Raw genomic sequence first — 25,523 nt, 5'->3', positions numbered from 1 at the left:
TAATTTAAAACCGTTATCCCTTGTCCTATCACACCAAACCCTGCTAAATACAACACCTCCCCGAAGGATTAAATACAGAAGAGGTCATACACAAACACACTGTTACTGTTCCTTATGAAAAACTTGCCCTCTCACCTCCTTATCCCTTCTCCTTACTTCATCCTGGGCTAACCTGTCTCATCATCAGCTGACACGCTGGAAACCTTCTGTGCAGCATTTCCCCACAACTCTTTCTTTCCAGGGCCAACTGCATCACAAGCTCCTCACAAGGTGATTTATTTCCAAGCTGCATAAAAAAAAAAGCAGAATATTACTACGAATAACTGCAGTGCCACTAGGAGTGCCTACTCCGTGGCAGACTCTCCATCGGGCCTCTGTCTGCTCTGTTAAATATTTAAAAGCATGACAGAAATTTTTATATGTCCACGCTTAGCCCACTTCTCTGCAGTGTTTTTGCCTGAGCCTCCTTCTATAAACCTTGGACAAACTTTTGCCATGATGGAGTTCAAATTAATTTTTTTTTAGCTTCTGGCAGAACAGCACTCCTTGTTCCAAACCAGAATCATTCAGCTTTTTTGTAGTTTCAAAACACAGCTGAGGGATCTTATCCTGAAACCTGTAAAAAAAATTTAGCTCCAGGCCAATCCCTTTTTTTCTTCGAGAAAATTTCTTATTTTAATTGTTTCAGCCACATTCCTTTCTACACATCATTGATTTGTAAATATGTAAGATGACAGAACTGTAATAAGATGCCATGTTACACTTGTATCTAACCTGAAGAATAATGAAGCACAAAATGACAACTTGGTACTTTGTAAGCATAAAAGAAAATCAGTTATCAAACTGATCAAGTTACTTTATTGACTTGTAGTCATACAAACAAGGGGTCAAAACAGAAGTATCAGTGCACGGAGGGACGAACAAACATTTCCATTAAATACATATTAGATTGGCAGCCATTCTGATTTGGTTTTAAACAAACAATTCTTATTTTCTTCAAAAAACAAAGCTCACATTTTATTTCTCTTCTTTCTTTTTCCGATGCTCTTCCTTCCATTTCTCCAAGTAACACTTCAGAATATCATTTAGCTGCTGCTCACACTGGTTTCCATGCTGTAATCCATTTTTCCATCCTAAAAGCAGCAATGAACAGGACAATTACACCTCCCTTCACAACATAAACCACCATGTACTTGGTGTGTTGTGGTGCAAATACTTGTTTCCCCAAATCTATGAAATTACTACAGTACTTCTACTTTGAAAACTATTCTTCAGAGTTTGAGTTTGATGTCAGGCAAGCAGGTAAATAAAAGGGTTTGGTACCTATTCTTGCAGTTATTTGTTACCAGTTGCTTTATGAAACTGAGGAGTATCAGCTAAGCTAAAATGCCCTACTCTCTCCAAAAAAGGAGGCCTCCATGGGTACTAGGGAGTAAGAATCAGCCAGATTTTATTGAATGTACTTCAGAGATTTGGACACTATTCCTTCTCTCACTTCCCTAGTTCAAATGAAATCATCACAGAAGAATTCATCATGAAATGACTTGAAGAATTTTGCTTTGAAATACTCTCTCGTCAGAAGTCCTGCTATGTTCAAGAGTTTTTTTTGTAACTGCCTGGGCCTACTACATAAAAGCAAACTGGGAAAGGATGAGCACTGGGTTTCAACTCTTCTTACTAGCGTCCTCTTTACGCAGTGATGCAATGGCATCAAAAAGAGATCAACATGTCCAATTACTGGATTCCAGTAATTGGACAACAAATATCCTTCAAATGTGAAGACAGTGTGCAGATAAAACTGCAAACGTGCACCTTGCACACTTGCATTTTCCTGCAATATACTACATATTATATAATGTAATACATATAAGTACATATAATATGTGTAGTACTAAGTCTATTAAACATATTTTTTTAAATATGAGCTGCATGGTCTCAAAAATCCAGAAGAAAGCATTACCTTTGCAGTGGTGAATTACTTTTCCCCACAGTCTGTTCCTACTTAAACAGTCCAGGTTGCCAACAATCAACAAATGCCTCTTGGCTCTCGTCAGCGCGACGTTCATTCTCTTTTCTGAGTCTATGAACCCAACGTGTCTTGTCCTCACGCATGACAACACGACGATCTCTTTCTCAGCTCCTTGGAACGCATCCACCGTGGACACCTGGACAGCTTTAACTTCAAAAGCCTCCGAGTGCACCGTGCTAAGCAAATTCTGAATCTGCAGACAAACGAATAGGGATGGTGACAAGGTGGCCTCCTCCCGGTCAATCGCTTGTCTCGCACGCAACAAATCTGAGTCTATCCAAGATGAGAACTGAGAACCTAAGGTAAGGATATGCCTCTTCAACCTGTGCTTGTCACACATGCCAGTTTGCAACAGCTCCCAATTCTTTTATGAAAAACACATTCTATTTGAACACCCATTTTTCTCAGCGTGCATGTGGAAGGGAAACAAACGGAAAGACATTCTCTTTATCATGTGCTAGAAATAAATCTTTTTGACTCCGCTTAGAGGAGAAATATAATCCATTTTTTTTCATAAGGAAGCAATAATGACCTCTAGTTCACCAGTCCAGCATTTGTTTCTCACTTCTAGTTGAAACAGATCTTATGCAAGTAGATTGACGAAAACTGTTTTATCGATGATACATTATACAAACCTTACACATCTGTGATTTATAAAGAGTAATGACACCAATTGCAGATCCTTCTATTCCACTGGCAAGCAGAGACTGGAGGAGCTTGACTGTGAAATGAACCTCTGCCATGTTATAAAAGCTGTTGTCTCTTTCCATCTGCAAATAAAGAATATTTCCAGTTTCTCTCTCACAAACAGAAGACAAAAATAAACTGAAGTGAGGAAAAACGACAATATTGCCTTTTGATATATAAGAAATGTTTTACAACTTACTTGCTCCACTCCATTCACACTATAAAAGCAGAGTGTTGGAAGCCAATCCAATAAAGGACTTCTGTCTTCCTCCGAAACACCATCTATCAGATTTCCTTCATAGAACAGCTCGTTGGCAACAGCACTGATAGCAGGGTGACATCGGTACTGCGTCCGAAGTAGCACTGCTTTATGTCCCTAAAGAATTATGATATAGAAAGCGTGACTAGGAAAAATAATTACTAAGTATTTTGTGACACCAGCTAGGTCAAAAAAGCAGCTGAAGCAATTTCTGCAGTAAATTGGCTTAAACTTCATACATTCACTTGAACAGAAGTTTGAACAAATACTGCAGCCTCCTGTTCTTCTACCTGGATTAAAAACTGCACAAAAACATCAGAAGGCAGAGTCTCTCATCGGTTTTCAATCCATTCTGGTTTTATATTTGTTAAACTTGCACATTTCTGTGCGCTGTGACAATAGCACCTACAGAGAAAGGCACTAGAAGGCAACCTTCTTAATTAAAATCCAGGCTGAAACACTGATCCTCCGACATCAAAATCAGAAATCTTGTAGGCACAGGAGTGGATCTACAGTTTCACCCTCCACCTTTTCTCACCACGTGGTAACTACTACATACCATCAAGCAAAGCCGGTCAAAGAGCGTCTGCTCCAACCCCTTTTCGTGAACGCTCTCAGATCCTTGAATAGTTGGCGGTAATTGTTTGGGGTCTCCAACAAGGACTAGCTTTTCACACTGAAACCTAAATACGAACATTTAAAAATATGAATACGAGTCCTAAAAAGGATGTCATACTACTCGTAATGAAAGCATGTGCAGTGTTTATTTATCAATGGCTGCTTTCCAGCAGCCTCCCTTCTCCACTGCCCTCTTTTCACAGTTAAAATAACTCCAGGAAGGCACCTGAGAGCAGGCCTCAAACGAAAAATCCTATTGTTGTTTTCCAAGTTGAGTCCTCAGAGTTCATGCTCTTAAGAAGACGTACAAGCTTGGCAATTATTTTTTTAGTTACTGCTAGAAGTTATTTCCCCACTGAATCACAAGAGGGAGGCTGTACCTCGCAATAGGAAGGAGGGAAGCAGGCTCAGTTATTTGACTGCACTCATCCAGCATCACCACAGGAAATTTCAGTGTATTCAGACAAGGGAACGGGCAGGCAGCACAGGTCACTCCAACCACTTTCACCTTGGTTAGCAGTAGGGGAAAAGGGGTAGACGAGAAGTTAAAATTGTGTGTAAGTTAATCTCTGTGCAGCTCATAAATATAGTTTCAGCAAGAGAATACACCTACATTAATTGCACTTTACTGTATCATACTCACTGGGGCTCAAAAAATATATTCAAACTACAAAGTTAGAAGTTCAAAGTTTTATCTCAGTATATATAAAGCTATATCTTAAGTGTGTATATATATGTCACATTGTAGCTCAGTAAAAGTCAGTCCATGCAGGCAGAGATCAATCCACGGTCACCTTTTCTTATGCTTGGGGTGCTTATGTTCAAATCCTTCACAGATTTGTATACTTTAAGGCCAGAACTGGTCTGGCTGAGAGAGACTTCATTATGAACAATCCTCCAAAAACTTCTGAGCCCCAGCAGCAAAAGTGGGAGCAATGACCACTAGGAATAAGCACAAGAATCCAAAAGCTCAGATCTGCTGTGTTACAGCTGCTTTATAACGAGCTAGGATTTTTTTTTGAGTCTAGGACTGAGAAGAAAAGGCAGATAGCTGGAAAAATTAAACATTGATATGTCACATTGACAATATTTTTCTATCTTAAAAAGCAATCCTTTGATGCAAAGTTATTCAAAATATATTTGAAATCTTCCTGGCAGCCGATACTCAACTCGAGAATATATTTAGCTCAATCCTTATCTTTTACCTTTATGACTACATAAATTTAGTTTCAAGGTGACCATGCAGACTAGACGTGCTCAGAACTTTTTCTCTTCCCACCTTGTTAACTAGATCAGTGATATTAAACAGGATTGCAATGAAGTTCAAAATGAGTTTGTCTCACACCACTGAACAGGAACTGCAAGTTCAACTCAGAGAAGTTCAACACAGATAAGACACTAAGCTTCACCTGCAGAATCCAACATGTTCTACTTGTAATATTTGTGGGTTTTATACAAAACTAGGAGCTTGGCAGCTGTGAGAGGGGGTTCCCACCTGCCCTTTGCTGTGCCTCGTGGCAACAATGTAGTGAATCCCCACTTTCCCACTGTGTCACTTGGACTGTACCTGTTGCAGTATAGTTTTGTTGGTCCCCAGCTTATGTTGCTCAATGCTCTTCTTCACGTAGACTTTTTCAGCTGGAGTTAAATCTTCTTTCATAAGAGCAAGCAGCTCTTTTAACTGCTCATTTTCATTTCCTGAGCCAGCATGTAAACTTGAAAAAGATTTTATAACATGCATTACTATGGCTGACAATAACAGCACTTTCAGTGTTCATTGAACAGACCATTTAGAAAAATAAAAATCATACTTTATACACAAGAGTACTTGACAACCATGTACTGACCTATCCTGAATCCAGGTGAGATAAACCAGTACAAAATCCATTTCAAAAGAAGCTTTTAGGCCTTCAACTCAGACTCACCACTCCAACCAGACACATGTGACTGATTTCTCCAAGCACACAGCTGATGTAAGAAAGGAGTAGAAACAAGGAGGTGTTTTTCATTCTTAAACCCTTTTATAGCCTTGGTATGCTACTGACACCAAGAATGGAAATTTAATCTTGATTCATCTTGGAATTTTACTTTCTTCTCTCAAATTATGTTTAAAGTACTATGTAGATTGCTTACTTTGAAGTAGTTAAAGGACAAACCCCAGAACACCACAGCAAATGTAATTTGGTTAAGTAATACAGAATTCAGGAGTTGTTACCACTAGTTCTGACCATTATATTAAAGATTACTTGCTCCTAGTGCTTACAACTCCAGCAATACGTGTTTACTTCAAGTCTGTCTGGTTTGCTCCTCCTCCTTGTTACAGATTGCCTCCCAAATCTGTAACCATGATGATTTTGTTCTCTTCTACTTCACACTTAAAAGCATTAGCTACGAGTGACTTGCCCAAATCAAGGTACAATCTCTTCCCTGTGCAGGACAGGGAACTATGACACAGACAGGAAAATCCTGAGACAGGCCTATCACATTCACATTTGCAATTACTTCAAAACAGCAATTTTACAGCATGGACACTTGTGATCAAACTTAGAATCACCTCAGACACCTCAAAAGTTAAGTTTCTTACCTATGGGGAAGAATTGCTTTGGTGATTTTCCTGATACTTCCCACTCTGATAAAGTTGTCAAAGCCAAGGTCAAGTAGACTTCAAAAACAAAGAGAGGATCCATGTTACAAAAATGCAAAAAGATCTTTTGAGAAAAGACATGTAGGAACACTGCAGGACATAAACTTGGGCAATTAACAAGATGACTAACTCAGGCCACAATTCAAGTAAACGACCTCATCATGATTTGTCTCGCTAACGCTTAATGCCTTTGATTCTCCTCTCATGATGCCTTCTCTTGGTACTTTCCCCTCCTTCCTTTGTCCTTCAAAACACGAGTTTTATTTCATGTTGGCTTCATGCTGAAACTTCCCAAACCTGTCTCAGCTTCTCCCTGTCCCCCCATCCTTCCTTCCCCTGCCCCAGCTGCTACTTCCTCAAGATGCCCAAGTGCTACTACTTTGTCACGATTAATTAATATAAAATTATGTGAATAGAATAGAGCCCAATATTACTCTCTTGTAAATTCACCGAGCTAGCCTTGAAGGCTTTTAGCGTATGCATGCTCTGCAAAGGAGCAAAGGTCAAATTAAATCCCGTTCGTGATACTTTCCTAGGAAAGAACGCAATCTTTAAGTGATACGCTGAAATATCGACACAATTATCTTTACCATGTAAGGGTGTTATTGTTTTTGGACCAATGGCCTGTAATTATGTCCGTAACTTACCCCAGCAGTATCCTGTCAATGGCCACGTTGGTGGAAGAAGCGATGAGAAGTTTCCATGGAGCTGGCCTTGGACCCTCCGTAGCTTCGCTGCTTTCAAAGAGCTGTACGAGGAACAAGACCACAACAGAGAGCAGGTAGCTCTTGCCAGCTCCAAACACACCTGGTATTTGGGAAGAAAAATAACAAAGTTATATGGGAAATTTGTCAAGTGAGTAGCATTCTAGTACATTGTTTAACTTAGTAAATATTATGCTATGATTCCTATAAATAAGCCAAATAATTTTATGTACTTCATTCAGCAGCTCTAAGAATCCAGGGGCAATGAGTTGCCTCTCTTTCCATTTACAGCCTGCATTAAGTTTACAGAAAAATACTGAAGAGAGGCAAAGCTAAGGTGTTTTTCCTAATTTCTTACTGAATACATGCATTGCTTGCTAAGGAGTAGTATTATCAATATATTAAGATAATAGAAGTATTCGCATGCACATCCCTCACACCACGTCCTCAGGTACAGAATAAGGAATTTCAGGGATAATTAGATTTGAATGACTAATAATTTTAACTAGATTAATAAGCCTGACAGCCTAACAACAGCTCAGGCACTTGAAGTCTAGTGGTATCTGTAGTAAGAGTTTAATTGTTGTTGAAGGAATTGCTTTGACAGGACAACTTGTGTTTGTGGCAACTGCTTTTCAACAATCTTTAAAAAAATAATTTTAATTAACATGTTACTAGTCTTTCCGTTCATGTTGAAACGGGATCTGCTTTTCAACAATCTTTAAAAAAATAATTTGAATTAACATGTTAGTCTTTCCGTTCATGTTGAAACGGGACAAAACAAAGACATATAGAAGGGCAAGAAATAATGTATAACTGAAAAAAATTTCATATGATAACTTAGCAAAGCTGACACATGACAAGAAGTGGTTTTTAATATGACAACGAAGAAGCAAAAGAGACTAAGCAACTCTGATTTTGTCTATATATTTCACTAGGAAAGAAGGCAGTTTCAAGGACCAAAAGCTCCGTGCTGACCGAACTGATGAGCATCATTATCGAAGGGCCAGTCCAAAAAAGGAATTTTTAGGAAATGCATGAAGGAGGTGAGGACAGCAGCATCACAAAGAATTTGAAAAGGATATTGCATGCAGAGCAGCAGTTTATTCAGGTCCTACATTTAAAATAAAACATCTACGTAGACCTAAGAATATCCCCATAAGACAGCCTGGAATTTTGAATATATGATTAAGGATACAAGTTTGCTGTTTCACCACAGAGAAAATTTAATACTATTTCACTAATGCCAGCATCGCATATGAATTCGTATTTTTGCGAAGATACAAGAGCAACAATTTTCACAATTACTTGCCACGTACCGCGTATGATTGTGATAGGGAAGATCTGATGTTCTGCTGGTTCGCTGTTTTCAATCGAAGTCATCATCTGAGCTACCCGAATCAGTGCCGTAGCTTGGTCTGGGTTCAGCGAGAAGGTTTGGATCATCTCTTCCGCTAGTCCCATCGCCACTTGGGTGCTAAGAGGTCCGTACGTCGTCGTGCGCTTCAGGCTGATGGCAGGTGGAAGAAATTTTCTTTTGGTGACTCTTTTAGGAGCATTTTCAGAACCAAAATTCCTAAGGAAGATACAAGGGTCAAAAGCTGCAGTATAATACTGCGTACATATAATTTCTATCTCATGGTTCTGATACTTTTACTCAGGTGACATTGAAATGCTAAAGCTTTATCATTAACAGTTCACATAATTAAAAGGTGCTGCTCCTGCCTCCTGATACACAGCCAGGCTGTAGATTCCTGCCCCTTATTACCTCTCTGTGTGAAAGGTGGATCATAAGAATCAGGCTTTTGGGTTTTCTCATTTTTGATTTATGTTAACAACTTGTATCTGACTTAACCCAAGGCTGCGAGATGGACAGAATTGAAAGAAAAATGTACTCAAAGGAGTAGAAGAATATACTCAGAGGTAGCAGGGATTCAATGAATTACTTGTTTCATACAGGGAATTTTAAGTCTAGGTAAGACCCCTCTAATGCTCTGATTCTCCAAGATACTTTCTTTTCAGGTTTTGTGTCAAGCGAGAATAAAACTTGGTAAAGAAAATCAGTTCCACAGAACCCCCGGTGAAGTACATACACTCAACACAGAGCAGTCGGTGACTATCCTATCAAGTCTAATGCTCACAACAAGGCCAAACATTAATCTTCAGATTGTAAAACATGGGCTGCAGGTATTTTTCTTGGTTTATTTCTGTACCTGTTGACAAATGTATCCCTTCAACAGTGACTTACATTTTTAGGAGGTGTGGTATCAGCGGTAAGGTAGACGGATTGAAGTGCTCCTCCAGATTTCTTAAAGCCGTAAGCTCACCACTGGCATTACAAACCAGCAAGGCATGAACACACACTGGAAAGGCCACAGAAAAAACACATCAGGAAAAAGGACAGGAGCCAAAATTTCGAGTTAGGTAAAAAAGTTAATTTCCAAATGCTCAAAGACTAATTATCCTCCTGTAACAGAAACCAAGCTAACCCAATTACCAGTTATGACTGAGTATTATAGATGAGGAGATACCCATTAGTCCTTCTTTTCAAGGTGTATTATATCAAAGTATTTGTGATTCAAACATTAGGAATCTTCCGGAAAGGAAGCTTAGATAAAAATTGTTAGTCATTTTCACAGCACGCAAGAGATTTCCATAGCTTTGGAATTTAGGAGGTGCATTTTAGAAGTAAACTTTCTGTATCACAACAGCTAAGGAGATATTATTTTAAAAATGACAACACAGGAGCACATCCAGTGGACTGGACACAAGTTCCACCTATTTCCCAAGTTTTCTTTAAATACAAATAATGGTTTTGATTTTGTAACACTTAGAGACTGATGACATAACTCTATCTGTCATTAAAAATGTAGATTAATACCAAAAGTTTCCCACAAAAAAACAACCCAAATGCCCCGATTCAACAGCATCAAGGTGGAAAGCTACATGTTCACTCTCCCAGACGTGACTGCTTGAGACCCCACCCGGCAATTCATATTTGCATACGGCAATCAAAGATATTAAGCCAAAGTATATTACTACTACCTATATAATGCATTCTTAAACTCCTATAAAATAAAGAACCAAAAAACTAAAGCTTAAGCTCAGTTCCAACAGTAAAAGTAAGAAGCTTTTGCCTTGTGTTTTGCAGCACATCTGTCTTTTTTTGGTGACACCTATAGCAGACCCACACTACTGCTGCACTTAAGGCTCACTAACCTTACTGTTTCCAAAACTGTACTGACAAAACACTAATAAAATACCCCAAACAGAAGTGTTTGAAGTGAAAAGGATGGCTTACACTTGGCCAGGAGCAGCTTTTGCTAAAGACTAAAAAGGGCAGTGCTCCATTAAAAACCATCGGTTCGAGATTTAGCATTAAAACCCTAAGATGAAAAGAAGTGAAGCTAGAAAGACTTGTTTTTTCTGGATTCTCAAACACCATCGTTTTAGTCATTCCAGAATGCAGCAAAAAAAGGCACCGAAACTAACACTGTGACAGAAAAATCACAAATTTTAGACGTGGCTTTTGATATAAACATAAATTTTCTACAGTGAGTCATTTGTGATCACTGTTTGCTTTTTGAGGACAACATAGTCATGTTCCTTACACTCAATTTGCATTATATATTATATTATTCACTACATTATCATCATCTCTTCTGCACCCATTTAGAATTTCTTAACAGCTACTCAGCAGGTTTAACTACATGAAGTATCATATTCAAACTAGATATTCAAAGATACGAGGCAAAAAACACCATGAATGAAATCATAGATTAGAATTTCTCCAATCTCCTCCTTCATCGATGGCCAGATTTTACCTTCAATAGCTGTTTCTTAATGATATTGAATTATCTGGTGTAGAACTCACCATTTGATCGCCAGTTTGAGGGACTGTAGCCTTTCAGTGGCAGCAATTCTATTTCGTTGGTGGACGACGGTCCAAAGAAAGCGCTACTTGCAATGAAAGTATCGAGGGGATCAAAGTCCAGAGTCTTGGAAACAACCCAAATATCATCTATCAAAAAATAAAAAATAAAAATCAAGTTTCTTCTGCTCCCAGTTTTTTTAAGAAAATGAAGCTAGATAAAATAGCTCAGCAATTATTAAGCGGCAAATTAAAGCATCGCTAAGGTGATACTGAAAGTGTTAGTTCAGTTCTAAAGGAATAAGTAAACAATTGAAAAATTCTTCAAGTACTTTCTGTCTGAAACGGATGGTTCTCCCCTGGTGCACTTAACAGTGTCTGACTTAGGACTAAACTTGAATATTATCATCAGTTTTGCAACTATTGGGAAGAAACCACTGAAGTATACTACAAACCTAGCTAGCCACACTTTTTCCAGAAAATAAGTAGTACTGAAATAAAAGTATGTTTTCTCTTCCCTTTCAAATTCAACCTGTACTGGAGCCCGCAAATATTTTTATTTGGCACCCCCAAGGAGATTAAAGCTTCCCACACTACTCCTATGCCATGTAAAGCAGAGCTCAGCAAAGGAGATTTCAAATTTCAGATGAATAAAGATGCAGGCGTGATCAAAAATTGTTGTATGCAAGTTAAAGTTTTGTCCGTGCAGAGCTCCAGGATTTAGAAGTTACAAACTCCTGATTTGTTAGAATATTTCAGTCTTTGCACAGTTGTTTCTGTGTCATTTGTAGGATTTTAAACAGCCAAGTGAAGAAACTATCAGGATACCGGTAGCAACTCATAAATTACTCAGTTAAAATCAACTCTTAAGACTTAACTCTTAAATCAGTGAATATCCTCCAACTCTGTGACATAGCAATAATTTAGCAGAGACATGCAACAACTACATCAAGTTTTCCATAAATATTACCTTCTTAAAAACCTGGCTTTCTTCAACTTCCAAAATTCACAGATGTACAACATTCCAAATCCAAGGAATTTTTTTTTTATGGTAGTTGAACATTTATAAGAGGTACTTCGTTGCCCTTCTAGAATGAGAGCTGCATTATCGGTCTCATCAGGAGTTTAAAAGTAGGGCTCTTTTTCTTTTTAGATTACCAATGAAAACGTTAAAAAGGCACACGACATCAACAGCTCTCCTGATTTGCTTACCTTTGCTATAGAGAGAATAATGCTCCTTTTTGCTTAATTTCAGGTATAACTTGGTTTTGGAATCACCATCAAACATTGCAGGCATATGCATGAATTTCTTGAACTTGCTACACCGCTGTGTTTGAGTTTCAAAGACTTTCCTGTTAAATTATAAGAAAAAAAAAAAGCATTTAAACAAACATCACATTTTGCCATCATCACCAAACCCAAGAAAGCTCCACAGACTGGACCAAATTATAGAGCACAGATGTTGGTAATTTAAGATAATGAACCACCACCAAGTTTTAAATGTATTTATCTTCCCAGCAAAACACTTCTGTAGTTCTTGACCATAATAAAACTGTTTCCCCTACAGTTAAGCAGCACAGAAGAGCCAGTGACAAAACTAATATTCAAATTGAGATCACTAAGACATCTTAGGAAATTAACAGTAATTCCAAGATAGCTTTTGATAGTTATTTCATTAAGCAATTGATCAAATTGCTTGTAAGCAGTTCTGATTCTTGCTGACAAGCTTGCTGATCCGCAACGCCATCACTTGAAATGCTGTTACTTCATTAATTTGGCTTTTACATTTCTACAAAATAACTATAGCCTCTTGAACCACACTTCAAGCAAGTGCCTGTTCAATGCTGCTGAAATCCAGAGCTACCGGTACATTTCTAAAAGCTGCAGTTTACAAAGCACTTGTGACAAATGCGCAGCGTTTCAGAATACCTCACCAAAAGCTGGCATTCCTCATAGAGAGCAATCTTTTGACTTCTGAGGTACATCCCGATACTTTTTATATCATGAAGCACTACACTCTGTCTGGATTTTATCTGTGCTGAGTTCACATCTTCTATCCACTTGAAAAACGAGCATCGCTCAGCTTTTGGAGCATCACAGGTATAGAATAAACGACCCTAGGAAGAGACAGGAAAAAATAAATAAATAACACAAAAGCTATTAGCCCATTTAAACAAAACAATAAAAAATAACTTGAAAAAAAAGCAATGGGCCAGTACTCCCTGCTGTAGAAATAATCAGATAAACAACTGTGTTTGGCTCAAGAACAAGTGTGTGTACCAACACCTCACAAAAATCCCATATAACCTAGGATTTTATAATCTCAGGTCTTCCTCTCTACATATATAAGGTTATTTCTATATGGAGAAAACTGTCACGTCACTAATTCTGGACACTAGTAGATATTACAGCTCATCTTCAAAGTGACCTCTAATGCATCACCTTAACCTGCAACTCAAAGTCACACAGACTTGCCCTGTGATTGTTCACGCAATATGGTCTGTACACCAAATAAGCAGCCCAAAATTGTAAACAATACCTTGTTTTGCCCTTCTTTCTTCACCATAACAAGCTTAGCAGGATGACTGTGATTGCAGAGTGGCACACAGCTTTCTTCGCTCTCACGTTGCCTGTCTTTCAACGTGTAAAATGAGATATCCACTTTGGAAAGAGCATGGTGTAACCTTTGCGACGCCTCAAAGAGCATTATGTTTAATTGCTCTTGAAATAGTAAAGAGCAGCATAATTAGTACAGCCTTAAAAGAGCTACACACATACAAAACATCCAAACAAAACAATGTTCACTGAAAATTTCGAGTGTAAATGTAAACCAAAGGATTTCACCTAAGTACTAAAAGAAACCACCTGATCTGCTTAATTCCTGTATTGCACATAGTATTAACTTGTTTGAAGTGCCTTATTTGTATTCAGATCACACCCAGGTATATGACTCCAAACAATCCAAACCACAACTATTTAAAAAAAATATTAAAATACTGAATTTAGAAAGACCAGCCAACAGGAACACGGCTATGCAGTTGAACAGAAACGCACTGGTTTTCTGGTTTATCTTGGTAATTTTGGGTATAGACTTGACACGTTTCCCAATATGTATGTCTATCCAAAACCAATAGATGATGTAGATAATCTCTCCCCGTCTCATCCTGCTTGGTGAAGCTTCAGAAAGCCACTGTTCGAAATGACAGCCTTTTACCGAGCACAGTGTCAGACATACCTGTCAGAGCAGCTTTAAAAATCTGTTTGTAGTGAACGTGAGATGGAAACACAGTTGGTATGGACACCTTTCTTTTAGGAAGATGAACGTGTCTCACTTGACCCGCATTCGGAAAACACAACTCCGAAATTGTTACGCCCTAAAAAACAGAGAAATTAACCACTGAAATCTGCAAAACTCTGAACAAGACAAACTTTATTAGCTAGGTACTTCACAGATACACCAAAAGCCATCCACTTTTCCTCTACTTTGTTTTACATTTATATTTTGTGCTCTCATTAATAAGTACAACTATATTAAAAAAATAGTCAGGGCCTCATTCTGCAACCAGGAATTTCAACATGCCCAATCGATTTTTTAACACCCTATTTCTGCACAGAAATAAATCCATTGGATGAAATGAAAACAAAGGTAGGACAAGGGGAAGGAAAAACTAGACTTTGGTTTGAGAGCTTTGAGGAAAGTCTGTACACCACAAGCTATCCATACACCTGCCATCCTGGCTAGTCCTGCAGAGCTTCTTCCACCTGTCTACACTGCAGCAAGCACCACAGTAACTCAATTTTTTAAGAATCCAGTATATATGGATTATATGTAAACACACACCAAGTGTATACCAGTACATACATGAAATACAGTAGGTACTTGCAAACCTTTAATTCACATGAACCATTCACTCCACAAAGAGTTAAAGAACAAGAAAACGCAGTGCGCTAAACTAGCATCAAGAAAAAAAATAACATCTTCAAGAACTCACAAAATCATTTTACACTTTTAAATTGTGACTTGTGGTTGATTCCTTTTATTTTTTCCTCCAATTTTTACCCATTTGTGTACAATAGTCTACTGGTCACCAACAGCTGCGATAATTTTTATACACTTACTGAATGCCATATCTTGCTTCTCCACAACTAAAACTGAAGAATTCTTAATATTTATCAGAAATTATGCATAAAAGCAAGATACGAGTGTCCATTAGAATGATGCTGATACCACAGTTAGGAAAAGTCCTTCTTGAAAACTCATTCTCACCTATTACAGATGACAAAAGAGCCCAACAACTTTTATTTCAACTTTCTGCCATGAACATTCAGACTAAAAATTCTAGATGTGGCACAGCGTGCGCTAAGTAACACCATTCACAAAGCATTAGCCACAACACTTCAAAAATATATTAGCAGCTGCTATTCTGTAGCTGAGGCTCTTGTGTTACTACAGACGTAGAAACGTTTCCCCCAACCATACTGATAATATCTCACAGGAAATCCAATAAAAGGAGTTACTTTGTCCAGAAAACAAAGTGTTACTGTCACTTATAATTGTATTTGCTTGACAAGTTACACACCTGGCCGTCTCCTGTCACAGTGTGGCAGCTCAGATGACTTAACACCTTTTGTGTTGCTTCAGCCAAAGGTGTCCAACTCGAGCGCAGAGAAAAGAGCTTCCTCTCCGAAATGGAACCTAGGGCGCTCGTATTTGCACGGCAGCTCCCAAGAGCCGCAGAGCCAGGAGCACCGGGACTCCCAGCATCGCTCTCTCCCGTGTCGCTTGGCAGCATTTCAAGGTCTGTCTCAGCAGAGATGTCATCGGCCACTTCCCCATCTTCGCTGTTCCGAGTTATCAAGTCACCCTGAGCACTGTTTTGATATTTTAGCCATTTGCTTTGTCTACGTTGCAAAGTCACCTCAGCAAGCACGGGTTGTAAATATTCCTTTTGTCTGTCTCCTGTGTACTCTCCCAACACAGAGGTGTCATAATTTCTTCCCTCCAGTCCAAAAGCACTAACAGGAAATACCACTGTTTCATCACCTAAACGGACTCGCGAAGAGCCAAAAGACTGCTGGAACTTCTCGCTGTCAGTTGGATCAACCGAGTCAGGAATCTTCTCAGCAGCAGGCCGAGTGACAAACGGAGTTCGTGTTTTCAACGCAGGTTTGAATCTTGAGAGGCTGCATTCCTCTGGATAGCTGGACCTGTCCTGTGCTGTAAGGCAAATATATCTTTCAAACAACTTGTATGGGCGGCACAATCACTTGTGACTTACAAAACTCTAAGATAAGGAAAGAATCCTAACTTCTTTATGCACCCTGTCCTCTAATTAGGAAGCTCTTTGTGCCCTGCCTGTGCAGTACCACACTAAATTTCCTTATGACAAGAGTGATTCCTACTGCAATTTTTGCACTACTTAAATCCCTGTATTGAGAACAAGTTTCTGTAGACACTCTACTCGCATAAAATCAAGTGTTTGGTAGAAATTTTTGAAAATTTTCTTGTGTTTTGGAGGTCATTAATCTCATTCTTGGTAGGTCAGTGAGAGCTGCCAACAGGAAAATGAATAGTTGAGCATTTGCTCCTTTTTCCACAAGGATCACATACAAAACTGTGTAAATTAATGCTGCCCAATGTAGATAAATAGGCTTCTAGTACCCCAAACATTCTTTTGACTAAATTCATGATCAGTAAGAAATTGATAGTGTCAGCTGGAAGTGGGTCAGAGTGCAGGGGAATACAGAAGAAAACTAAAAGCAGGTAAATAAATCAAAATTTCACTAAGAATTAGAAGCTTAGCTTACAGCCCTTATTTCTTCCCCAAATAGAAGCTGACCTCTTACAAAATTAAACCACTCTTCACAAGTCTCTTCTAGGAGAATATAACGGGGTGGGGAGCGCATGGAACTCAAGGCTAACTAGACAGTGTTTACCAAATCAACTGAAAGTTGTCCTTGAAAAAAAAAAGGTAGCAAAAAACAGATGACAAATGTGACAAATCCAACTCTGCAGTTACCCAGACATCTCAGCACAACTCAGGGCCAACAGTAACTGTCTCGTGTAGTGCAACTCATTGTGCTTCCAAAATCCTCACGCTTTTTCTAGGCAAAAATTACAATTTCTTACCGTAACAAACTTCTGAAAGGTCTGGTCCAGTTGGCAAGATTCTGTGTATGAGGAGTTCCTGGATGTCTCCAGTAGTTTCCTCACTGCCTGAAGCTGGAGAGTTTTCAGAGTGGGGATCAAATGAAGAAGTGGGTTCTACTGACGAAATCGCCTACAGATGAGGAATTAACATGTCAAGTGAATGACTGGGAAAAAAACCAAAATTATAGTTCTTTTGTCACTACTCTCTCTCATCATTTTGAATAACTGCACTGTCTCTCTGAGCTGAGATAAACCAGTTTCAGAAATAAGAAATTGCTACCATGAACACACAGAAAAGATGTAGAAGCAACAGTCAATTCGTACCTGGCCAGGTTCCCATGAAGTCCACTGCATTTCTCTCAAACCAAGATGTGAAGGTGAGCCTGGCACTGACCACGGGGAAACTTCAGGAGACACGTTCAATGCCAAGGCTAGGAAAAAAAAAATACCCGAAGGACAGAAGTCATGCAGAATAATTCTTCCAAGGCCAATGGCTCCCATTCTACTTTTAATTCTCACTTACAGGAGTGATCTCTTGACTCTTTAACAAGGTTCAACTGCTGCTGAAGATTTTCATCTCTGATAAAGTCAATATCATCCTCAGGAAGATTTCTTGAATCTGGAGACTTAAATGAAAAAGCGGAAGCAAAAATTTGTTAGAAATGAAACTACTTATCTACTATTTATCTCTATACAAATGCTGTCCTAGTATGAATCTTAGAACTAGGTATCTTGTTTCTCCATCTTATTTCTAGATATAATTCTTCAGTATCTTTAGCCTATTTTTGAAGTAAAAAATTGAGGTATAATTTTTCTTCCATTACTTTGAATACTGAAACCTATACTGCATTATAAGAAAATTTTTTTATTCAACATTGCATGTCATCTTTCTTGGTATCATCACAGAATCATCATCCTTTAGATGCTCTAGAACTCGTAATAAATTTCAAAACCAGCTACGGTGAATATCATACTGTTAACACCAGAAAACATCATTTTAAAAGGCACATTTCTCTAGAAGAAATTTATCTAATATCACAACTTTATGACCATGTACTTTTTTTAAGTGAAACGGATCAGAGGGGAAAAAAAATTACAACTTGGCAAATGCCTACTCCTAGAAAAAAGGTGAGCAAAAATTATCTAACTGCAAAGCTCAAACCGCAAAGCTCTAGGTTCAGTTCTCAGTGCGTTTGATGACTGTAGTATTCTAAACATGAATTCTATCCTGCATTTATGAGATTCTTTCTTGCACTAAGTTTAGTAAGAATAATGGTGAAACAAATGGTTTTACCTGTCTGAACTCAGAAAGGACACAATCGCTTGAAAATAGGGATGAGAAAAATCCCTGGGCTGCAAACTCTGTATTTTCTGGGTAGTGCTGCCATCCCAGCTGGGAGCAGGGAGCTCTCAACGTGATCTCACTAGACGCTGATCCCTTTACTGGGTACCCTTGAAATGCAACAGGCTACACAATAGATGGGAATTATTAACTGAAAGTAAGTACCGCTCCGGAACTATCTGCAGGCAATAAAGGCACTTCTCAAACACAGGACAGAAACTAGCTGTTGGAAAACACGCAAGAGAGGAAAAGAAAAAAAATCTAGGATGTCCTCTCTTGCCCTTGCACTCCTGCAGCTCAACAGCACTGAAGCACCAGTCTCTGCCAACACAAACTCCATACTCAGATGTAGTATGTTTGGTTTTCTTTTTGTATTGTAAAATTTGAGTTTCAATCTCTGAGTGGAAAACTTCCCACAGACAAACGTACTGCAAAGTAGAGTCCATTACGAGACTAGTTAAATATTTATTATGAGGGTTTTTGGTAATCTCCTGCAAACAGGAAGCCACTGAATTGCTATGTAAGAAGCACTTCTGATTATACTTCAGTTCCACAATAATAGTACCTTGGGCTGGCAGTCAGGTGTCCTAGGTTCTCTGAGGGTCGCTGCTGTTGGTTCAATACATGCATCTGCTTTCTGGAATACATTGTCCACACAGTTGGGCTGCATATAAAAATATCAAAAGCTATGAAGTCTACACCTCTAATACTCCTTTCAAGTGAAAAGTTAAGCTAAAAAAATCACTTGTCTTTATACAAGAGAAAGCATTTTAAAATCACAGCCTTTCTATTTGGAAGGCAGAACAATGCCTGATAGATAAGAAATTAGGGTTGCTTTTCGCATGGGCCAGGAAAAGCCACAGAAAATCTAAAATCTTGCTTTCACTTTGGACAGATTGAAAAAGACTATTTAATAACATTGGACAAATACCAATGCGGAGCATCAAGCACCAACAGATTTCACAGTATGTTGCAACCTCAGTGCTACAATTCCTAGGAAAGCCGTGTATTCAAGAAGACAGAAAAAACAAATGGTAAGAGAAGATGGGGTAGGACTAGACATCCTACTGTGATCTTAAATGTAACTAAATAATTCAATTTACATTAAGTTATTGTTAAATATCAGGCCTCCTGGACATCTGCTTACTATCAGTTTCTTAGCTGATGTCCCAGTAATTTCTAGCTCAACCCCTCTAGTTACATAAACCAAGAATTTTATTCAAGGAGCCTGATAGAAAATGAATTTACATTGCACAGATAAATATACAGAGCCAAGAATTAGTTACCATAAGGCGAGAAGAATCAAAGTATGAACAGGAAGATGCCTGTATACTTTCTGAGTAAGGCATTTCTGTAAACTGTTCTATCGCTACAAGACATGGAAAAGCATAATAAGTTATAATACTCCTGTAAAACGAGAACATCTGAACATTTATTGAGCTTGCAAACTTTATCCATACAAATAATTGCAGATAGTATTTAACTGAACTAAAGAAAACAGTCTGGGAGCCCACAGATTTGGTTTAAACATGAAAAACTACAAGTGGGAACCTTCTTAACACTTTACTTCAAACAGATGATTTTGATTATGAATTGTCCAGGAAGAGAGAGATAACAGTACAGAAGTCAAAGAGGTACAATGGCACAGAATTCACTGTAAAATAGAAGCTGACCTAACCTTCATCTTTCCCCAGGGGTTCAAATATCTCTTTCAAAGTCTCTTCTTCGTATAAACTGCTATTATTTTCCTCCATCTTTTGTAAGCTTTCTAATGCTGTGCTATGTTGAGTCAATGCTCTCAGAAGACTGATATTTTTTACCAAATCGGGAAGGTTTGATGAATTTTCAGCCACTGCCATGCATTTTAGGCAAGCCATTCCTATTCTTTCTCCTTGGCAGGCTTCAGGAAAACCATTTACGCTCTCTACGCTCTCCAACTCAGTTTCCTCCGGACACGAAGGATTGATGGAAACTCTGGAAATATCTTCCTTAGGTGAAGTGCTACACACCTTTTGACGGCCTTCTGCAATAGGTTGCAATTCTCCACAGCTGGGGTCCCATTTTTGTGACCAAGCCAGCAAAGGACTACTTGGTTTAGAGTCACCACTCTCACTACCGCAGGCGTGTTCTAAATCAACTTCTTGGGATTTCATGCATCCAAACTGTCCAATATCTTCTTCGATCTTTTTGTCCATTGTGGGAATTATTTGGCTGGCAGAAATACAAGAAATATTTCCCATTTCCTCAAACATGCTAGTTTTAGGGTGACATTCAGCAATATTTGTGTCACCAGGCAAAAGATCAGAGTGCTTGCCAGTAATGCCATACGCCGCACAGGCATCAAGATCCTTATTTGTGGCTTCAATACTTAATTGACTTAGACTGACCTCTTGGATGTTGTATTCGTCAACCACAGGTTCCACTTCAGTTCTAGGCTGGTTTGCACAATCTTCTGCCATTTGCTCTGTATTTATGACCTTGCTGTCACAAAGCTGAGAAAATCTAACACCGGTGTGGAGACTTATATCACCCTCTAGATCACTCACTGAAAATCTGATTCCTTCATTTTTACTGTGAGTTACTACTTCTTCTCCCTTTAAGCAACCTGGGATTTGTGAAAGCGCATCTCCTTCAGTGAGCTTATTCACATCCCTTTCACATGGGTCTTCATTGCTCATGTCATTAAAATCAAAAGCCTCCACTAGATTAAAGTTAACCTGCATCACCTCTTCATCCAGACCACAGTCCTTTCCATGCATACCTAATTCCTCCTGCATAATCCCAATTTTAGACAAGGTTACATCCACAGAGAGCTCAAGATCTCCAGGCTCTCCTTGCAAATTCTGTCCAGGCTGAAGTTCACTTTGTAACCTCACAGAGGAATTCTCTTTAGGATCATCAGTCACTGAATAACCCCTGGATGCAAAATGATTTTTTTCCAAGGTGACTGGACTTGGTAGACATGAAACATTACCTGAGGATGGAACAAACCAACTGTCACCCGTTCCATTTACAGTGGATAGAGGTAGGAAGCAAATACTTGGATTGCAGGAATCTTGTAAATCTTGACTTAAATGATTTACCTTTTTGACACGTCTCTGTCTGGTGACTTCTGCACAAGGTTGTTCAGGTGAATTGAGTATTTGGGCATTCCACTCGTGATCATTTACAGTTTTCATTGGAAAAGGCAAGTGCTGAGTATTTTGACCGAACCTTTTGGCAGGGTTGCCTGAAAGAGCAGCTAAGACCGTGCTTTTTTGGTTATATAAATCATCCGTGTTTTCTGATGCCTGAAACCCAGAAACACATCCTGTGACTCCAGACGTGGTTTGCTCTCTGCATCCTTCTGCTGGTTTAGATTTCAGAAGAGCTATTATTTGTTCTGTGCTCCTCATGTTCTGTGACACTGCTCTGTGACCAGCTGCTTGATTACTAGATTTGGGATGTGCAGTCGTTAGAGAAGACTCAGCCTTCACAACCGACTGACCCGAGTTTTGCTTCTCTGTGTCCTCCCATCTGTCAAGAAACTGAGGTGAAAGCAGTGAGGACAGGGATAGCTGTTCTCTATCGTGATCCACACACGCATCTTCACGAAAGTCTGCAGATAGGTTTGTTTCTGCATCCTTCTTACAAATCGTAGAAAATAACGGAGAAGTAATATAAAACTTGGATGGAAAAGGACTCTGACATTGCTTAGAAAATGGCAATATCGTTGTGTTTTCCCCATTTTCCATTGCTGGTGTTTTCTTTTCCACTTGCCGGGGCACTTGAAAACCCTAAAAGTGAAATTTTAAATTAATTCCACCGAGAAATTAAGTTCAGATTTTGCAATCAAATAGGGCACACACCGTAAAAAGCATTCTGATGAAGCAGCACATGATGATTCCAGAAGCATACAGCAATTATCTCAAGCTCACGTGACTTTTACCACAGGCTTAGCAATAATAATCCTACACCAAGTAGATTTAGTAAACTGCAGGAAAAAATAACTACTGATAACACATTCTGCCTTACAGCTCCAAAATACCAAAAAGACATTATCTATATATTTATCACTCATTAAAAGATGAGAATCTTGTGTTTTAAGAATCATATTAAATCAGACACAACTTTTGAAATAAAGACGTACTGTAAACTTCCTTTTCAAGCCAACAGGCAGACGTCTCGGAGGCAGAACACCAGGTTTTACACCATTTCCATCCACTGCTGGAGTTTCTGTTTTTCTGGGCTGATCTTCAAAAGATTTTTCATTCACCTTCACTGCTTCAATTGCGATCAAATATCGTTCACTCTCTAAATTATCTCCAGCATTCACCTAGAAAAGAGAAAGCAGCGGTGAGTACCTAATAGTGCTATGCAAGAAAACAAATATCTTGTGAATAAAGCCCTCTAAATATTTATAGGCAAAAATTTTAGAAATTCACATCCAGTGTATCACAGCTGCCATACACATATTTATATTAAAAGATACACATACTAAAAAGTATTACCACTTCAAATTATTTTTATTTAATACTTCACTTTTACCCAAAAAGATAGAAATGCACCTGGAAATGTTCTGGAACAGCAGTAAGACCTATCAATAAACAGAAGCTATTTTCACTTCCCCTTATTTGCATTGCAGCCAACTCCCACATCCACAATAAGAAAAACCACCTTAGTTAACAAGCAAGTTTGAAATGTTTCCTCAAGCACAAACCATAATTAAGCACAAATATGAAAAACTTGCAACAACATACCTGAGATTTTATAAAAATACTCTCCAAACACTGTCCTTTATCATCAAGTAAGACAGCCTGCAACAAGAAAACAGAATCTTGAATAACTAAATGTTTCAAAGATGAAATAGATTGCCACTCTCAGTCCAGCAGTCACAGATAATATTAAATCCAACAGTATTAAAACGGAGTTGTTCACCTGATTTCTGCCAGTTCTAATCCTTAGAATTCCATCTTGCCATGTTTTTGATTTCTTCGTTTTTTGGTGAGTGTATAAAACCTGTTTTAAAGGTGCAAAACGCATAAATTAATAAGAAAATATTTAAATACAGCAGCTATAGTGTCTTTTATTTCTATTAAACAGCACATAGTGCTAAAAATGACTTACAGTAAATTCTTGAGAAGTCATTGCTTCAGTCAAACGTTCACGCAGCAGCTTATTTCACAAATATCCACATCTTCATAGAGTCTAAGAGACAGGGAAATGTTCAGAATCCACTGAAGTTGTGAAGGAAACGTAATAACAAAATAACGGATGTCAGTTCACTTGTTATGACTAAAAATAAATGAAGAGGGCTAGATGCAAGACATCAAAAGTGGTGTATAGCTGATTTGGGTATTTTACAGAGAAACTCTGAAAATAATCTAACCGAAAAGCTGCCAGTAAAAATGTTGGGGTTTTGTTTTCTGAATTTTTTTTTATGGATGCCAGCATATTTTCTAAATTTCAGAGGAATTACTTAAGTGAATGTCTGGCAATTATAAAAATACTCTGAAAATAATCTAACCGAAAAGCTGCCAGTAAAAATGTTGGGGTTTTGTTTTCTGAATTTTTTTTTTATGGATGTCAGCACATTTTCTAAATTTTGGAGAAATTACTTAAGTGAATGTCTGGCAACTATAAAAATTCCAGTGATGATACTACTTGAACTACCAAATTATTCTAAACACCTTTACTTACAGCAAAAAAAATAGAAGCTATTTACAAGAGGATTCTGTCGCAAGTTTGCAATAGGTCATGCATGCTTAATTCATGTTAAAGATAACCAACTCTCAAAAGCAGTAGCCCATGAAGTCAAGTCTTGTCACATATTTAAAGACAGATCAAAGTAACTTCCAAAACCACCTTTCATGGTGAAATCAGGAAAAAAAAAATCATTGTAAAATCAACACATTTGCCAAAGCTGTGACTTATTGCTGCACATGTTGGTTTATAATATTTGATTAGTACTGCAATTTGTGTCAGGGTTTCTAAAGCTGCATTTATAATCTTAATTTAATCTTTTAACAGCACCACAATGGAGACTATAACAGGCTAGTTAAGATAGTCACCTCCTCTTATCCTGCGCAGTAGCAAGAAATAGTTTATATTAAGGAGCCCGAGTAATTCATGATGTAAGAAACATTACAGCTGCCACCTTTTTAGCAGTTATGGTGTTGAGTAAGGTGGGAAACCTAGGAAATGGGCACCCCTAAAGGGCATGAAATTACCATCAAAAGCAGCTGGACAACGACAAAGACTCACTAGAACTCAATATGAAATGCCACTGAATAAGCATGCCACTAGAATATATTCGTATCTGTTAAGTTCCCTTTTCCCCATATGGCCAAGACAGGCCCAGTAACCCCATTTCAGCCCATGAGCAATAAAGTTTTTTCTTCAGAATGGTGATATTTGAGCTAAGGGTGCCCCTGACATATAGAAGGGTCAAAAAGTCATTCTTTAGGGACAGCCATGGTCATGAGCCCATCCCTCCCTTTGAAAGTCCCAAAACACAAGCCACTTCTAAGGCCCTTGTCTCAACTCTATAAGACAGACTCTTTATCTCAGGGTCTCAGTTGACCCCCCAGCCTTATAAACCCCCTCACTCCCACCCTGTGGGCTTTCCCTCCATCTAAGAGGGCAAAAATACATCAGTCCCCAAGGGCTGACCCCAAGATCCGTCTCTCGGTTTGCAGAGCCTAGAGAACACCTCACTGCTGTAAATCCCCTTCACCCCAACATTTCTCCCTCTATCTGAAGAGAGTAACAAACACTACGGCCTTGCAAGCCCTCTTCATCCACACCTTTGGCAGTTTTCCCTCCATCTGAGAGACCAAACAAAAACCTCATCCCTATGAGCCCCTCTATCCCCATCCCTGGGAGCTATTCCTCTGTCTGAGGAGCCAACACAAACTCTCATGCCTGGGAGCCTCCCTCAACACGACAGTTTTCCCTCCATCTGAGGCGGCTAACACACACCGCAGCTTTGTTACCTCCCCTCAGCCCCACCCCGAGGACTGCCTCTCCATTTCAACACCCAAAAATACCCGATATCTATGAAAATCACCCGCTCCCGACCTCTCGGAATCTTCCTTCTACCTTAGGAGCACAAAAGACCCCTTACACCTGTGAGCCCCCTTCCCCCCTCCGTACGAAAACGGGACTAAAACACACCCTGGCCTTACCAGCCTCCCTCACCTCCTCCCACGGAAGCCCTTCTCTCTCTAAGGGACCAAA

General features: G+C 38.8%; 1 protein-coding gene across 1 annotated transcript; it reads right to left on the bottom strand.

The window, feature by feature from the left end:
- Positions 1-1,017: 1,017 nt before the first annotated feature.
- On the bottom strand, positions 1,018-23,432 carry ZGRF1 (zinc finger, GRF-type containing 1). Its single transcript, XM_009872523.1, has 29 exons — positions 23,412-23,432; positions 23,223-23,303; positions 23,045-23,101; positions 22,567-22,620; positions 22,435-22,533; positions 21,793-22,081; positions 19,984-21,279; positions 19,592-19,674; positions 18,871-18,969; positions 18,258-18,431; positions 17,487-17,589; positions 16,943-17,035; positions 15,393-16,030; positions 14,048-14,186; positions 13,352-13,533; positions 12,742-12,929; positions 12,025-12,164; positions 10,816-10,962; positions 9,190-9,304; positions 8,261-8,517; positions 6,885-7,044; positions 6,178-6,255; positions 5,161-5,308; positions 3,974-4,101; positions 3,535-3,658; positions 2,916-3,092; positions 2,665-2,799; positions 1,961-2,222; positions 1,018-1,133 (listed from the first exon to the last, which is right to left on the bottom strand). The coding sequence occupies exons 1-29, from the start codon at positions 23,430-23,432 to the stop codon at positions 1,018-1,020; spliced, it is 5,583 nt and encodes a 1,860-aa protein (XP_009870825.1).
- Between the last annotated feature and the right edge of the window lie 2,091 nt (positions 23,433-25,523).

This window comes from Apaloderma vittatum, unplaced genomic scaffold (assembly GCF_000703405.1).
Source record: "Apaloderma vittatum isolate BGI_N311 unplaced genomic scaffold, ASM70340v1 scaffold8767, whole genome shotgun sequence".
Classification (NCBI taxonomy): Eukaryota; Metazoa; Chordata; class Aves; order Trogoniformes; family Trogonidae; genus Apaloderma; species Apaloderma vittatum.
The sequence above is the reverse complement of the archived record's forward strand: the minus strand, read 5'-3'. Positions and strand labels throughout refer to the sequence as shown.

Coding starts and splice junctions, on each gene's coding strand:
- ZGRF1 (XM_009872523.1), bottom strand. CDS start 23,432: ATGACTTCTCAAGAATTTACT. Junction 12,165..12,741: donor GAATGCCAGCTTTTGGTGAG/GTATTCTGAAAC, acceptor ATAATTTAACAG/GAAAGTCTTTGAAACTCAAA. Junction 8,518..9,189: donor ATACCACACCTCCTAAAAAT/GTAAGTCACTGT, acceptor TATCTTCCTTAG/GAATTTTGGTTCTGAAAATG.